This window comes from Echiichthys vipera (assembly GCF_963691815.1).
Source record: "Echiichthys vipera genome assembly, chromosome: 10".
NCBI classification, from domain to species: domain Eukaryota; kingdom Metazoa; phylum Chordata; class Actinopteri; order Perciformes; family Trachinidae; genus Echiichthys; species Echiichthys vipera.
In genome coordinates this window covers 11,119,963-11,136,791 of record NC_139835.1, presented here as the reverse complement: position 1 = coordinate 11,136,791, position 16,829 = coordinate 11,119,963, and the positions used below count along the sequence as shown (strand labels likewise).

The 16,829-nt window shown below is 40.4% G+C and overlaps 1 protein-coding gene across 1 annotated transcript; it reads right to left on the bottom strand.

Moving 5' to 3' along the window:
- Positions 1-6,946: 6,946 nt before the first annotated feature.
- Positions 6,947-16,438, bottom strand: umps (uridine monophosphate synthetase). Its single transcript, XM_083921006.1, has 10 exons — positions 16,231-16,438; positions 14,842-14,995; positions 13,937-14,061; positions 13,596-13,783; positions 13,387-13,484; positions 11,628-11,788; positions 11,426-11,543; positions 11,147-11,322; positions 10,945-11,059; positions 6,947-8,631 (listed from the first exon to the last, which is right to left on the bottom strand). The coding sequence occupies exons 1-10, from the start codon at positions 16,378-16,380 to the stop codon at positions 8,453-8,455; spliced, it is 1,464 nt and encodes a 487-aa protein (XP_083777132.1). The 5' UTR covers positions 16,381-16,438; the 3' UTR covers positions 6,947-8,452.
- Between the last annotated feature and the right edge of the window lie 391 nt (positions 16,439-16,829).

Below are 16,829 nucleotides of genomic sequence, written 5' to 3'. Positions count from 1 at the left end.
ACGTTCACCATCCAACCTGACAGAACTGGAGAGGATCTGCAAGGAGGAATGGCAGAGGATCCCCAAATCCAGGTGTGAAAAACTAGTTGCATCATTCCCAAGAAGACTCACGGCTGTATTAGCTCAAAAGGGTGCTTCCACTCAATACTGAGCAAAGGGTCTGAATACTTATGTCCATGTGATATTTCAGTTTTTCTTTTTTAATAAATCTGTAAAAATGTCTACAATTCTGTGTTTTTCTGTCAATATGGGGTGCTGTGTGTACATTAATGAGGAAAAAAATGAACTTAAATGATTTTAGCACATGGCTGCAATTTAACAAAGAGTAAAAAATTTAAGGGGGTCTGAATACTTTCCGTACCCACTGTATATTGTTGCATTAGAGACAGAGAGGACAGACAGACAATGCAATAATCTTTCCATTCATTTGTTCAACTGGTTTCCTTGCCACGGTTCTTGAAATCAGATGATTTCCTGTTTGTTTCTAATATACTGTAATACTTCTTATTGAGATAATTTGTCTGAGACCTCTCTCATCTAGTAGAAACCATACTCAACATCATCAGAAAGTCAAAGCAAAGGTAAGGAGTCAGGAGAGGGAACAGGCCTAGGCCATTTGCATGACTCTTCATTATCGGTAACTGTCAGAGGAAACAGCACACAGCCTACAGGCAGCACACACATACACACATGCACGCACACACACACACACACACACACACACACACACACACACACACACACACACACACACACACACACACATACACACACACACACACACACACACACACACACACACACACACACACACACACACACACACACACACACACACACACAGGCACTCTTCTTTTAACCAGATAGCAGCAAACAGTTTGGCAGGCACCACAAATGTAATCATGTTCCTGCTGTACAGATACAAACAGTGGTCTTAATGGCACTGATACAGTATGGCTGTGTAAAGCAGAGTTCATAGGGTCACTGCTGGGCCAAATAGGAGAAGACAAGCTTTGGGGTTTCTTGGTGGTCAAGTCCATTTTATAATATTGCACAAATTCACACATTTGTATTGGAGGGCGTTTTATAAATACAACACTATCTGTCATTGAACCCTTTGTATAAATAGACTACAATGAAATAAACAGAGAGGAATAGTCAGGAATATGGAAAAACAGGATGACATTATGATTAAATAGTAAATGGAACATAACATTAAGTGCTTAAAACATTTATTTTTTGTAATGCTTCTCTACTCAAAACGCAATATTATGTTCTCTCTTTGTATAAAAAACTCAGTGACACTTAATAAAAAAAGTATATTTCTGTTGTTGTATGTTCCTGGATTCAACCCGTTTTTGTCCTAAAGAAATAGATAGCCGTACGTACAGAAAAAAGGACAATGTCACCAATGTACGCACTGCTACACAACGTTCCAGCACTTTTGACACATAGTATCTGACCTCTTTGAAAGTTCTTCAGTTGTCACATGTTGCTTTGAAAACTAACACTGAGAGGGGTTCATTATTAGGCCTATTTATTTTAAAGATGACAAATATGACTAAATAGCATTCAATATTCCATATTGTTTCAAATTTAGATTTCTTTTTAATGAATGTCCACTAATTATATCCATCCAGATCTTTTCATTTTTATGAAAAAATGAGCACCTGCTTCAGCCTTCACATTGAATTCTAAACAAATTACCTGGTTGCTAATCCAACTCCTGGAGCTGGTAGGAAGGGTGTAGCAGCAGCAGGACCAGTTGGGACAGTCAGTTTAAAATCGGGAAAGGTAACCAGGATACTAAGGAGTGTGAGCTTTCCCTTCCTCTGGCTTTAAACAAATATTGACTAGAGCTTAAAGCAGAGGCAAATGGGCGTTCAGGTATACTGAATGACATGTTGGATGGGCTTTCAAATGTCTCTCTTGTAAGATGATGCCTCAACGTTTTTTGAGATGATTAAGAGTGAAGAGAATTGGCCAAGGAAACAAAAATAATGTTAAGGGAATAATCTGCAGGGGGATCCAAAGATATTAAATATATGTACTGAATATCGAACTGCAGTTTGGGCATAAATGGTGCTTTTTTGGACAACATATTCAGATCTATATGCCACTTCTATTTTTTATTTGTATGACATGGGGCGTGATTTATTTAGACAAAGTGATTATTGGTGAGTTATTTGGTATTGTTTCGTATATACTCGAGAAATCATTGGCTCATATGTACACAGATCAAATGTTTGAATTGTTTGAACCTAGTCTTTAGTAGAACATTTTCTTTTTCATTAAATTGATTAAGCAGACAATTTAATAAACAGTTGGTCAATAGTTAAATTGGTCAGGGATTGTAATCTGGGTGTATTATGCGTTTTGGCACTGTATGTTACACTGGATGTCATTGTCATTCTTCTAGTAGATGAAAAAGATGCAGCATCAGCATTGCTTTCAAATAAATGTATCCGTTTGAACTGGGATTATAAAATGGCAAATTACTCTTCAGTAAAGTAGATTGAGAATAACTTTATCAATTTATTGTCTGAAATCCAAGAGCTGGACAAAAGGCAAACACAATTGTTAATTTGAATGACACAAAAAACACTGAAAGGAAGATGTACTCTTAAACATAAGGAACCATACATATAATAAATTCTAAAAGTGCATTGTCTGAATGCTGCATTATAGCATCCTAATAACAGATGGCCCATATCAGATGTCTGGTGTGTGTGTGTGTGTGCGTGTGCGTGCGTGTGTGTGTGTGTGTGTGTGTGTGTGTGTGTGTGTGTGTGTGTGTGTGTGTGTGTGTGTGTGTGTGTGTGTGTGTGTGTGGTTAATGTTTAGTTAATGATTAACATAACCTCCCATTAAGCACATCTCTCTGCTCCCCGGTGCTCGCCTGCAGCCTCAGTTAATGACGTAGGGGATGGACAGTAATGAATAGGCCCCCAGTGGAAAATACATGCCGTCAACATGAATGTGCCAAAGGGAAAATGATTAGCAAAAAAGCACCAAAGGGAGATATGGAGATAATCATCCCTATTGTTGTAAATGTCAACCTTTCCATACTATAGGATATCATCCAGGGGCAGTTCAAACAGGCACATAAAGGCAAGGCTTAAAAATAAACAGTGAATGACCCTCGCTTGCACACCAGTCAGTTATAGCTTTATCAATCGTGATAATGAACCGCTGTCTCATTTGCAGTCTTATAATTGAGCTGAACAGACAGGTGTGTCTGTTAAAAGCAAACAGGTTTTACATCAACATTTGGAGTGATGTGAGAGTGGGATTCATAATGTTTCCTTTAACTTTTCAGTAAAACTAGAGTTGGATTAAATTGGAAGTTTTTATCTATGAACATCCTGCCTTGATAACCTGAATCTGTGATTCAGTCAACCGAATTCACCCTGCTGTAACCTTCCCGATGTTTTTCTCTGCTTGACACCTATTCAAAAATAATTTTTACATGTCTGCTCAAATGAGTCAGGAAATTACTTTTTCAGCAGTTTTTTTTCTTTCTTTCTTTTCAAATCACCTCTGGATTGTGACTCCAGTAGTCAGGCAACACGTTGTCCAAGGCTGACATGCTTTCTTTAGAGCATTGCCTGTTGCCACCTGTATGCAAATAAGGCAATCTATTCAGTGAAATTTGCTGTACACCTGGTGCTTCAGTTACAGGAACTATGCTGTTACCAAGTTGTCTCAGATAGAGCAATGGTTTTGACTTCATGGCTGATGTGTTGTCTTAGAAATGTCATGTATTTTTTAAGATTTAAAGACTTTCATTACTGTAATTTGGTTCACTTGTGCTGCAGCCTGACAGGTCTTACCCAGTTGGTGCCGTCAAACCCCATTAAAACAAACTTTAAAACAACCCCACCAAAACTAACACTGTTGTTTGTTTGAACTGAAGCTTGACAGTGTTGACAACAGTAATGCTCCCATCACGAAAAACAAACTTTGTGTCTTTTCCAGTTGCCAACCCATACCTGCATAACGCGAGCCGAACGAACAAAACTTCATCTTCAGGTATTGTACGTGAGGCTCAACGTGAAGCAAATACAGACATGAAAAAGTCACAAAAGTCATCAGTGTGAAGATGATCCATAGAGAGAAAGGTAGTGCGCGTGTAACAGCTGGCTCTTCTCTTGTCAGGTTACCTTTGGAGGAAGATTTGGGAGAAGTTAGAACACCGAGCATATGTACACCCTTGAAAGAATGGATACTCTGACGGAAATAAGAAACAAATGAAAAGCCTACCTTTAGAAGAAGCAGAGCGATGGAGGCCAAAAAGTGCAAGTTTGATCAGGTTTGGGTCACCTTTTACTTGCACTGAATGTGTGGGTTAAAACAGGTAGACACCTTTTATACCTCTACATGCTCTCTCTCTCTCCCTCTCCCTCTCTCTTCCCACCCCTCATGGATGAAAACGACAGAGAGGATCCTCAGGGCACACACAGACACCTGTCGCATGGTGCATTGCTCTTATCCAATATTGACATAAAGGGGGAGGGGTGCGTTTGTGTGTGTGTGTGTGTGTGTGTAATGCATTATTCTTACCAACCCTTTCCTCCATCCAAAGCACCCTCCCTCCCTCCTCCTCTGTGCCAGGCAACGTGTCTGACCTTTGTGCCTGCGTTGATCTGTAAAGAGGCGCATTGTAACGTCGCTACCTGCCGACTCAATTCGTCCTATTCAGCGCCTGGTCGGGCCTCATTTCCATGTCATATGCCTTGCAAATTACTTTCTGCTGATGGCTGGCTCATCTTGCCTGACAACTTTTGGGTAAAAAAGCTCACTGGGGAATCTTCCAGGTGTTGTGAAAAGAAAATGCTTGGGGTTCAAACAGCCAGTAAGGAGGAAATCCCACCCTGAGACTAAAATGAGTTTTTGGAGTTGGTCCATTAGTGCTTGACTGTGTGCTAACTTTAGCTGCCTGGCCTTTAAATAAGAACATCGTAAAATCTGGATATTTCTGAGTGATTTGATGGCTGGTTAACTCAGTATGCATGAATGTATAGATCATAGAGAGAAAGAGAGAGAAATTATGTTCCTTACAGTATGAACTACTATAGGGAGCCAATCAGAGATGTTGTTACTGCTCTGTGGGTTGAACCTCTTTGGTTGAAAACGTCAGCATTGGTTTTGAGACGGGTTTAAGTGTGATGCAACGTATGCAAATCCGACCTGATGTTTACACGTTTTCAGACAGTGGCAGCTCTAATTCTGTTAGTTGCTCGCTAACGCTTTTTTCTCTTGGATCCTTTTTTTTTTAATCCATAAATTCAAGTTACACAAACGGCAAATATCCTTTACAGACATGTTTACTTTCTGAGCTTATCCTCGGTGCTTTGTTCATACGTCATACGCTTTGCTGATCTGATTGGTTAATTTGGCCCTATAGACAGATGATTTGTCCAGCAACCAGTATTTTCGCCCCATCCCAAAAGATTTCCAAGCGAGAGTTCCCGGAAGGCTATGCTGAGCAAATGTGAATCATGCAAATCAATCCATCTGGCGGAGTCAGGTTAGAGCTTTGGCAAGTCTGAAAGATGACCCTGATGATGAAGTTAGGCTTAAGACATTAAAATGGGTGGAGTTTGAAAGATGAGAACTTTTAAGAGGCAGGGGATGTCTTCAAGTCAATCCAGTCACATGCTGCAGGATTCAATTTTGACAAATGCTAAGGACTAGGGATATCTCAGCCCCTTATTTAAAAGTCTAATATGTCTTTTGTCGTTGATGTGTAAACACCATAGACTGTAAAAAAATAGTGGATGCAGCTACTGTGACATCACCCATTGGTTTATGAACTACTGTTTTAAAGCCAGGAGATTGGAATCTGGTCATCGCCATTTCGGAGCCAGAAGACAGGGCACTGGGAGGAGTGCTACGCAAGTTAAGTTTGAATGGCACTGCACTAAGAGCCTATCCACAGGAAGACGCGTTTTCCTGTAATAGCACAACTTTAATATCGCTTCGGTCAACCTTCCAACACTCCGTGTTATTGGAGCCTGAAAACAGTATCTTTTGAAACTGGGTCCTAGATTGGGGAAGATTTGAAACGCCCCCTGTGGCGTTGTCGCCTTGAAGGCGAAACCGCATACTTTAAGCGATGCCGTTATCGCCCCACCTCCGAGCTCTAACCCCCCTGGCAACAGTGCTGCTGCGGTGAGAGAGACATGGATCCATGGACTGCATACTGAACTGTACTCTGAGCGACATGCATGGGAATGAATTAGGCCTACCATATATTTCTCCCTTTTCCCTGATGGTCTGAATAAGTCGCTAAATTGGTCGCTGGTAGCTTTTTATAAATAAAGTTGCTATGAAGGTCTGCAAAGTCGCTAAATCTAGAGAGACAGTGCCCGTCTGTGAGTGCTTTGGGACGGGGAAGGGGCTCGTTGAGGACACTAACTAGAGTGATATATAAACCTGTAGGGATCATAGCAAATAGGGTTTCTGAGACTTCTGATCCACATTGACAGCATTATTAGCAATTGCTTTACACTGGAATTCTCTTCTTGTTCACAGTCAAGCCAAAAAGATTTTTTTTTCATTCAGAATTCAAAGCTTAGTAAACTCTTTCCTGATATTAACTTAGTATTATTTTATAGAGCCTTATATAGAGTTATATGGGTCAACAAAGTGCTTCCAATTGTCCCTGTAAAATAAGAAGGGGAAAACTTACATGGTATCTTGATTGTTGGTACATTATGCATAGCCTCATTAGTATAGAAGTGATGTTTTTTTCAATAGGCTTTCAATAGCATCTCACTTTTTTCCACCTCAATGATGCATACATTTAAAATACAAATAACACAACAGTATAGTATTATGACAGTCAGTACATATAGCCTATGTTCAGCAGACTAGAGGAGCAATATTAAACAGTACACTTGAAAAAGTTTTTCAACTTGATTTATTGAAGTATTCTGTCACTTTACAAAATAAATGCATTTATTCTTTTACTCATAATAGGAAGGTACATGGAGGGGCAAAACCCAATAAGGTCTCTGTTCGATAAGACAATTTATATTTGAGGATACCATCAGGAAAACCATGAAGCCATTTCACTGCATGCAGGCCTAGTAGTAACAGCACAACTGTCATGGCTCAAGGACACCATTTACAGAAAGACTTAGGTCTACGTTTAAAGGGAGGTGTCACAAACTGGAGGTTATTATCTCTTGACTAAACTAAACTTGTTTATCAACTCTCTTTCTGGAGACGGATAAACCATTGAGAACTGGGATCACGTCACATTGTAGCTGCTCTTATATCGTAAAAAAAGAAATTACCTCATCTCGATATTTGGTATTTTAAGTAAAGCAATATGGACGGCAGACATTGGACCTTATCAAGACAGTTGTCAACTAACCCAGCTGCATTTAGCATTCTCTCATCGTGTAATTAAAATGATCTCAGGGGCTACACACTGACCATCCAAACAAATAAACAACTGCAGCTGTTAATAAATATCAATCAGGCCGAACACTGTTCACATGGTCCTTTTAAGGGCATTGCAATCAATGAGGCAATGCTTTTGTAGTTGATCTCAGAAATTCATCAAGTTAATAAAGTGTTACCTTTAAAAAAGTAGCATAGTCAAGTCTGCACCGCAGTCAAAACATTAATGGAAAAACACAGCGCCCATTCCTCAAGTGTGAGTGACCAACGGTTTCATTTACTATTGAATGAACCAATCGTACATTGAAGTTTAAGAATCAACTTAATTATGATATTTAAAGAAGCTGGAGTTCAACATTAATTTGTTAGCTTTTGGAGTCAAAGAGTGCATCTTGTTTCGTTGGACAGATGTGTGCTGGAAAATTCCCTGAATTACAACCTAAATATTACACAACTACTAAAAAGTATTAGCCACACCCACTCTTATTTGTAGAATATTGGTTTGGTATTTCAGCAATCAAAAGGAAGCATACACAGGCATTTGGGTTTGTGACAAAGAAAAGCTCCAGCCTGACTTGAAGGAAAGTCATCCTTTCAAGGGAATGACACCTGGAATTCCTGCATTAAAAAACAAATTATCAGGGGACTCAGGAGTCAACTATTACAACTATTCTAGAACTACAACTATTCTAGGCAGTCAACATCCTATCTCCATAATCTTAAAAAGAAAAACTGAAACCTTTTCCCAAATCTGTTTAAACCTGTTCAGAAGTACCTTACTATCTCAACTTTAGGTCAAGTTGTGCAGTTTATTAATCGGAGGGAATCAGAAGAACACAGTTAAAGCAGCGTATTAATAGGACAGGATAAACAGTAAAGTGTCTGGTTCACCTGATACCTCCTGCAAATGTCTGCATCGTTTCCATGTATAAAACTATGTGCACACTGGTGTTCCTTGAAAATGTACTTAAAGGTTATCTGGAGAGGTCCTAGAGAGTTTGAAATTAGACGTAATGATGCACATGTTAATCCTGAGCTCCTATTGGCCACTCTTGCCCAGTCTTTTTGTGTAAGCCTCCCAGCCTGCCTTTTTGTATAATTCAACAGCTTTCAGCCTATCAGGGGCCTCCAGGATACCCCGGCCGACGATGATGACATCGGAGCCTTTGTTGCAGAGGACTTCCTCTGGGGTGGTGTACTGCTGGCCCAACCCATCACCTGTAAGAGAGGGAGACACGGGGAGGGGTTGGAGCATTGGGTGAGGAGAAGAGAGAGAGATTGTTGAGGAATATGAGGAGGACTAATGATAGCAGGCCCAGCTCTCATTTATTGTGCTATAGCTCCTCCTTGTGTTAAGTTAGTCACAACACCAAAAAGAAAGCAGAGTGGAGCTTTGCAAGTTATTTACACCTTTTTTCCTGTCTATAGAATACCCAGAATAAGGCGGGTCTATCTTGCCAAAACGCCCCTAATTTGCATGCAAGTTGCTCGAGAGGCCATTTGAGCAGCCATTTGTTGGCCCTGTGGGAGAACAGGGCCGTTTTTCTCCCCTGAGAGAAGCCCAGTAGCTGATGTAGCTCTCAGCGGGATGTGACGTGTGGTAGTACAGACGCCGAGACAACACTTATATACTTAGATACTTTTATCCAGTGGTGTAGTAGAAAGCAGCGCAGAAAATGATCTGTGCACGCCCATCTTTGCACAGGCTTGGTAAAATGAGTGCTGCAGCGACCGGGTTGGATTCTGACCTGTGGTCATTTTCACACACAAACACATACACACACACCATACTGCAGGCGGGATGCAAGTCTGTCTGTCAACAAACACTTTTACAGCGCCTCAAATTTTAAGATGGAATGTTTTCTTTCATGTTACTTGTAAATAAGTTGGAGTTGTAAATAAACCGGGCCACCTTAAATCAAACTGCAACTATTCTGTATTTCTCACTTTGAGAAAGAGCGGCGCGCCACTTTAACACTGATCACCAGCGATCTTAAACCCATTCAGAGTGATACGTCTCCTCCGGAGTGTCGAAAATTCCTTTTTTTTTTTTAAATGGAAACACGGCGAGTGAATGGCCATTTCAGAGGGCGTGCCCTGAAACTTTCCGAGCGGCCACATTTTACCTTAATGGAAACACGCCTTATGTTCAAGGCATCAAAGATAAATCCCCTACAGGAAAATAAAAAATAATAGTTCTTACGGAACTTAATAAGTTGTGCCAGGCATTGTCCTAATATTGGGGACATAGTACCCCAAAATAAGGGCAAAGATAAAAATAAAAATACACTATGTGGTGGAGTAGAGCAAAACAAAGTGTGTCACCTATGGGTCACATGAGGTTCAATTTAGTTGTAGTGGTGTATTTTTGATAGTAGACATATACACCCCTTTAGTTGACACACAGCTGGTACACCAGAGACTACATTAAAAACAAAATGCATAGAAAAACTCCCACGATTCATGAACATCACAGATCAATAATATTTTAGTTTTAGTATGTATGTATGTATACGGGTTGAAATGGTTCGGAAACAGAGACTAAAGTCTGCATCATTGTTATGTGCTTCACAGACACATGCATGGATTGCAGTTAATGTCCATGGGCACCGGAATTTATCTGTCAATTGGGTGGTTGGGTTCATCAAAAAAATAACATTCTGATTCCCAGTGGATAGGTGGTGGGTGGTTGAAATAATACAGCATTAAGGAAATTATGAATTACATTCTAAACATATGGCGGAGAGCAGAGCTGCCTGCCTATTACGCACCAGGTGCAGCAGCTTTCAGTGATACTTTTAGAGGCTCTATGTTTAGTTCTGCATACAATGCACAGAGCACTGCGCGTAACAGAACGCTGATGTGGAGATAAACGGTGAACGTTCACATTAACAGATGAATGGTGTTTAACTTCCTTCCTTTTCTCCTCACTTTAACCAGAAGTTGTTCTGTTCTGTTCTGCCATCTTGAAGGCTGTCCACACAAGTCTTTTAAAGACTTATGTGTCTTTCTAACTTGACTTGATTCTCTGAAGTTCCTATGTGTGGAAGCGCAAATGGCAAATAAACTGCTTGAATCTTGCGAGGAGCAAGAATCTTGGAGGGATCCCCGAGGAGCTATGAGCGAGGATACACAAGGGCAGGCTTCACTGAGGTCTTTTACAGGCTGACACACCCCTTATTGGATATCAGTTATGTTATTGACTGATCTGATAGATCACAACATCACTGGAGCTTCATACCGGAGTGAAGAAAACAACTGATTCGACTCTATTCATGATCCATTATTTCTACCATTTACTTTTATTATGTATATAATTAAAGTCAGAGAGAGTAGGAGAATCTCTGTCAGCAAGAAACACTTTTACATGATTTATTTCCATTTAGTCACACCCTGATCATTCCTGATTTCCTGGTTTTAGATTAGAGTTACATATTTCAAGTTTTCCCCAGTGCTCTTTAATGTTCTTTCAAAATCAACCAAATACAAAGAATTGTCAAATGTAAGTCATCAAAATGAAGTGAAATTTACCTCCAGCTTGCATCTGCACCCCAGGGGTCATGTGGACAAACTCTGGCCTCTTGGTGATCTGGGAGCCACAGATAAACCCAATCACAAAGTCTGAGTGCTCCTCAGCCATCTTCAGCTGTAAAGAGAGCAGAGATAAAAAACTGTAAACTGGTAAACCTGAATGATGGACTACATATCTGACTAAATGCAGAGTCATGCTTACCACAGCCTTTGTGTATTCACCAGTAGCAAGTGACCCCTGGGAGCTCATCTGTGCGATGAGCAAACAACCTCGGCCCAAAGGTTTCCCTACAGCACTCAGGCCCTTCACCACCCCGGGCCCCGGCACCGCATGGGCATTCACTATGTGTGACCAAGATGAGATCTGGTACAAACCACCTGGAAAATGGATTAAGACACTTCAATTTTTAACAACACACCATTTTAATGAGACATTTTGAAGACAGACAAGCCAAAATTATTTTAATTTAAATCCTCTTACCTTCATACTGATGCTTGACTGTGTTCCCAATGTCAGCAAACTTGCGATCTTCAAAGACGAGGAAGTTGTGTTTCTCAGCCAAAGCCTGCAGTTTCTGGCTGAAGGCTGCTGTGTAATCCTGTTAGCAGACACAAGAACAGCATTGGATTATTTGTCCTGGCAATATTCCTATTGTAAAATATGGGATAGGTTTCGCTCAGACCTTTAGGATGTCTACGTGGGTCTTCAGCATGCAGATGTTGGGACCAAGAGAGTCAGCCAGCTGAAGAAGCTCCTCGCTGCTCGTCACGTCGGCGGACACACAAAGGTTGGACTGCTTCTCCTCCATGGTCTTCAGCAGCTTTGATGCTAGAGGGTGAACGTCTGCACACAAGAGGAGGGACATTACAAAATGGAATATTTGCTAATTAACTCTCTGAGGTTGATGGACTTGCTGCCGCATTTCACTGTCTTATATCTTGAATATATGAAGTATAAAAACATAAGTTTGTAATACTCATTTTTTTCATTAGCACACATCTCATGAAGCAAGATATGTAGTATGAAGTAATCTTTGAGTAATCTTTCAGTCTCTCGATGGTGAAAATAATGACGACCAACACTTTTTCCTCAAAAAACAGTATTGACATTTATTTTCCATTTATCTACTATTTTGTTCACATTACACTACTTTTGTCGACCTAAGACTTTGGTAAACTCATTTCAAACACCCAAACAGCTCATCCGCATGAGTAAAGGTATGTTTTCATAAGAGATATGAAGAATTTCAAAAAATGGAATCCAATTTTTCTGCTTTTGGCCAAGTAATGTCTTCACACATTGCTCTAGGACACATTATGCCATCACTATACAGAAAGCCGAGTTTGTTCTGAACATTTCCATATCAAACACTTTGGTGTTATTTTATATGCAAGTACTCTTAAAAGGGGAGTTTAAGAAAGTATGCAAAAATCGAGAAAATAGCCTTAAGACCTCAAGATGACACCACCTCTGAACAAAATTACGAATAAATTTAAAAATCAAATAATGGGGCAAAGAGAGTGTAAAGTTGTTGGTTTTAAAGTTGGATGTAACCTTGCACGGATAAATTGTCAATTCACACTTTGCCAGGTCCCGCCTCCCTTAGTAACTGCTGCTAGGCCTGTCAAGCTTTTGCACCGGTATGTCAATAGGGCGTTTTCAACGATATCAGTGAAAGATCTTCTAAAGTAAATAAGGGCGCACTCAGACTTGTCCCAGATGATCCTTGCCATGCGTTAGCGTGATTGTCCCCACCTCCCCCGCGAGCCAGGCCTGCTTGCACTCACATTACCTCCAAAGATCCGGGCCCTCGCAAGATTGTTTCTTGCTTATACATCCTCAAACCTCTGAGTTTTTGTTCTGTCCAACAGTTTTTGAATATTTTAATTTGTCTAAATCTGCAGCAAACATTCCACCTCCACATCAGACTGCCTCGAACCCTTCGGCAACATTTTTTTTTAAATGTCCATCGCGGGAAACAGTCATATATAAATAAGACTCAGGACCGCCACCAACGCTCGTGCTCACATGTGCGCTTGGGCACGGTACGAACGGTAAGTGTGAGTAGACCCGAACAGTACATTTCTGGAATAACAGTTGTGAAAGATAGAAGTAGAACGAAACGACCACAAATTGCATTTGAGAGCTACGTTCACAATATAACCATAATTTGTCAGTGAGAATTGTGAAAGAAGGAGACGTTAAAATGTATCTTTTTATTTTAAGCTAACATTTAGCTATGCCTGTGCCTGAAACTTCTCGCCGTAAGCCGTTAGCAATATGTGCTGAGATTAGCTTCAGTCCAACAAGCCAGTGAGCTAGTGTATGTGAAACGTAGGATTGGCCAGTGGCTGTTAGACGGAGGGGCTTAGCGAAGGGTGAATTATAATAACATTACTACAGGAGTGCTGACCATTTGACTAACTTGGAAGGCTACATACTTGGTAGTTTGGCTCTGTCTGCGTAGCTCAGCTCCATGTTCTGCTCAACACATTGCTTCTTGGTAGCAGGAACACCATTACCGTTATTGTCCTTGGGGCTGAAAGAGGCATGTTGCAAATGTTACTTTACATGTTAAGTATGCGATAAAAAAAACACTAACTTTCCAATTATGCTGGCTATCTGAGGGGGGAAAACCGTGCGACTGTACCTGAAGGTGTTGTTATCCAGGAGAAACTCGCGAACGCTCTTGGCGGTTTGGGCATCGATGTGTTCTGCTGCCAACAGCACGTTCAGCAGCTTGAATATGGAGATGACGGGATGGAGCTTGATTCCCTGAGACGCCAACATCTCAACACCGCCTTGCTCTCTGTCCATTAGTACTATGGCATCTGTCACCTTGACTCAATAAAATATTCCAGGTTTCAGAATTGTGTTGCCTATTGGTAACATGCTTAAAGTACTTGATGTGCTTCTATAACTTTTACTGCGATCATTCAAACAAATGGCATCTGTGCTATGTCATCTTTTCTGCTGTTTTTGACACCGCACCTGTAGTCCCCCTTCGTAGAGCACTTCAGCAGTTTCCAGAATGCTGCTTCCACTGGTTACCGTGTCCTCGATGATCAGACACGTATCCCCCTTACGAAATGAGCCCTCCACCAGACGCTTGGTTCCTAAAAGGGTTACATAAAGTCTTATCAGTCCATATTCTGGACAAACTAAAAGTTATTGCATCACTTTAACCCGATTCGAGGCTTTGGCAAAGTCATATTCCAGTGGAGCAAAGGTTTCTGCTGATTCACAAGAATACTGGTGGGAGTAATAGAGTGAGACACTTCACTTTCAGCAATTAAATTATTTTCTAGAATAGTCTTGTCAGCTTTGTAGGACCCCAAGATATCTATGGGATAGACAGGCCAATGTCCACCGTTTGTTAAAAGTAACAAAGCAATGATCTCAAGCCAGTTGAGACTTTTTTTAAAGGTAATTTAGCTCACAATTAAACAATTCTGATATCTGAAACCTGTGTTTTCTATGGAAATCTAAACTTTTAATCATGAAGGTATAAGTCAAGTCATGTAAGTGTATAAGTTGGTGTTTGTTTTTGAAAGCTTGAAAGAGTCGTGGCATTAGTGACCATTTAACCCATATGGAGCAGTGGAGCAGCAGCTCCATAATCATAGTCCTATCATAATGGGTGAAAATCAAATTATGAATCTTGTCAAATGTAAAAAAAAAACAGATACATTTACTTTGTAATGAGCTTAGGTTTTGATACACATCACTATCTAGAGATTAAAGTGCTAGAAAATGGGAAGATTCTGATGAGGAACCATCCATCCTTTCCATAACAAATATGATTCTTGTGGTTTCCTACGGTTTAGGAACAAATCCAACGTTGATGCTTTTAAACACTTGGTAGATAAAGCTTGCCTAGCCTTCCAGCCACCCACCATAGTCCTTGGCCTCCTTTCGTCTGATGAGCATGGGCAGTTCATGTCTGGAACAGATGATTGTGGCCAAAGGCAAGGCTGTATATGGAACCCCACACACTGAGTCAAATTGTAGGCCCTCTTCTTGCACTCGCTGGTAGATGAGACTTGACACCTGCAAATAAAACAGGAAAGATTCTAATGTTACAGTTTTGGCACATGGAAGTCCTCAACATCACATGTACCAACATGTGTCTACCATGCTTACAAGGTTGGATGCCTTTAATCTACTTTACCTGATTATGTTCAAGGGTCCCACATGTTAAAAAAGTGAGATTGCCTTATTTTATTATTTTAAAGCAGTTTGAGGTACTATAAAATGTATAAATGTATGTAACTTAATGCTCAATCAACAGAAAAAAGCACACAGCCCGTATTCAGAAACTGTGCATTTAAACATGCCGTCAGGACTTCTGTAAGATTGTGATGTCACAACTATACTATATGAAGGTGCCGTTTTAATAATTCTCTGTCTGCAGCTCTTTTTTCTACAGGTATGTCTATGGGAAGACCCAGAAAGGCTGACCAATCAGAGCAGACAGGGCTTTTTCAGAAGGGGGACTTAAAGAGACAGGCCTGAAATGGAGTGTTTTATACAGAGAGTGAATGCAGGTATATTCAGACATACAGTATTAGAAAAATAGTGTTTTTTTTAAAACATTAGCCTTCAGCATGTAAGCGTGTTCTAGCAGAAACACATAATTAGAGATGCACCGATCGGCTCAGATAACAACTAATTAGCTGGAGCCATTTCTTTTGTATTAATGTCATACACAGCAACAGTTACAGTGATCTAGTCACTTCAGTTCTATGTTTGCAACACCAAATAGGGTTTTATATTTTCTTTAAAATATCTGTTTGCAGTGCACTTTACATGACAGTGTTATTTATTTTTGCTGCTAATGTACACTTTGTTAATTCATAATATTGAGTACATTATATCTGTGTTCATTTGTTACCTTTTTTACCATTTTTTTAACAAGGCTAAAGGTTTATGTCAAGCCTGATGCCTTCGCTCACATGGACAGGTATACGCTTCATTCATGCATCAGTGGTATCGGGTATATGCCGATATGCTCAGCCCAGGTATCGGTGTCTGATTTGATCGGTGCATCTCTACACAAAATACAAGTAGTATCCTGAAACTGAGCATAATATGGGACCTTTGAAGTCCGGCATAGTAACTGTGACCCACAACACGAGGACACTTACACTTAAGCTTGACCATAACAGCATTCAGTCGTTTGGATAGCGCAGTTATGTGATGTGCCACAGTTGTTCCTTCCTATCACATATATGTTATAGTCCATCACGCCGTGCAGCGGGATGGGCTACACGTGTTTCTCATACCTGATTCATGAGCGCGGGGTGGGACACGAGCACCCTGAGGTCGATGTAAATGGGTGTCAGCATGCCGCTCTTCAGCTTGTACTCTCCAAACTTCACCGCGTTCACATCGTGGAGCTTCAGGATTAAAGCGTCAACGGAGACGTTCTCCATTTTGTCGATATTCAGGAGATTTAACAGGAGTTTTCCCGAACTTCTACCCCACTCTTCTTTGCTTCCTCCACAGTCAGAGGCACTTCCGCTCTAATCTTTTTTTCAGAATAAAAGCGTCACCCCTTTTTTGATGGTCAGTATTTCGACCATCGACATACTGTTTATGCTCCAGTGGCATGTAATATTCACAATATTGGGTCAAACTGATTACATGATGGATATTTAGCGTTTCAGCCGCGTAAGCAGAAACATATGTTATATTTTTCACACTTGTATTCTAAGCTTTAGTGCACGAATAGACCGAGATGAAAATTATTCTCGACGACTTCCCGTAATTTTATTCTGAAGGAAATATGCTTTAACCGGAAATCCAGGCATAACCTTTTTTTATAATAGTAACAAATGGCAGCATAGTGCAAGCATGTTGCATTATGTTACGTTTTTATAAA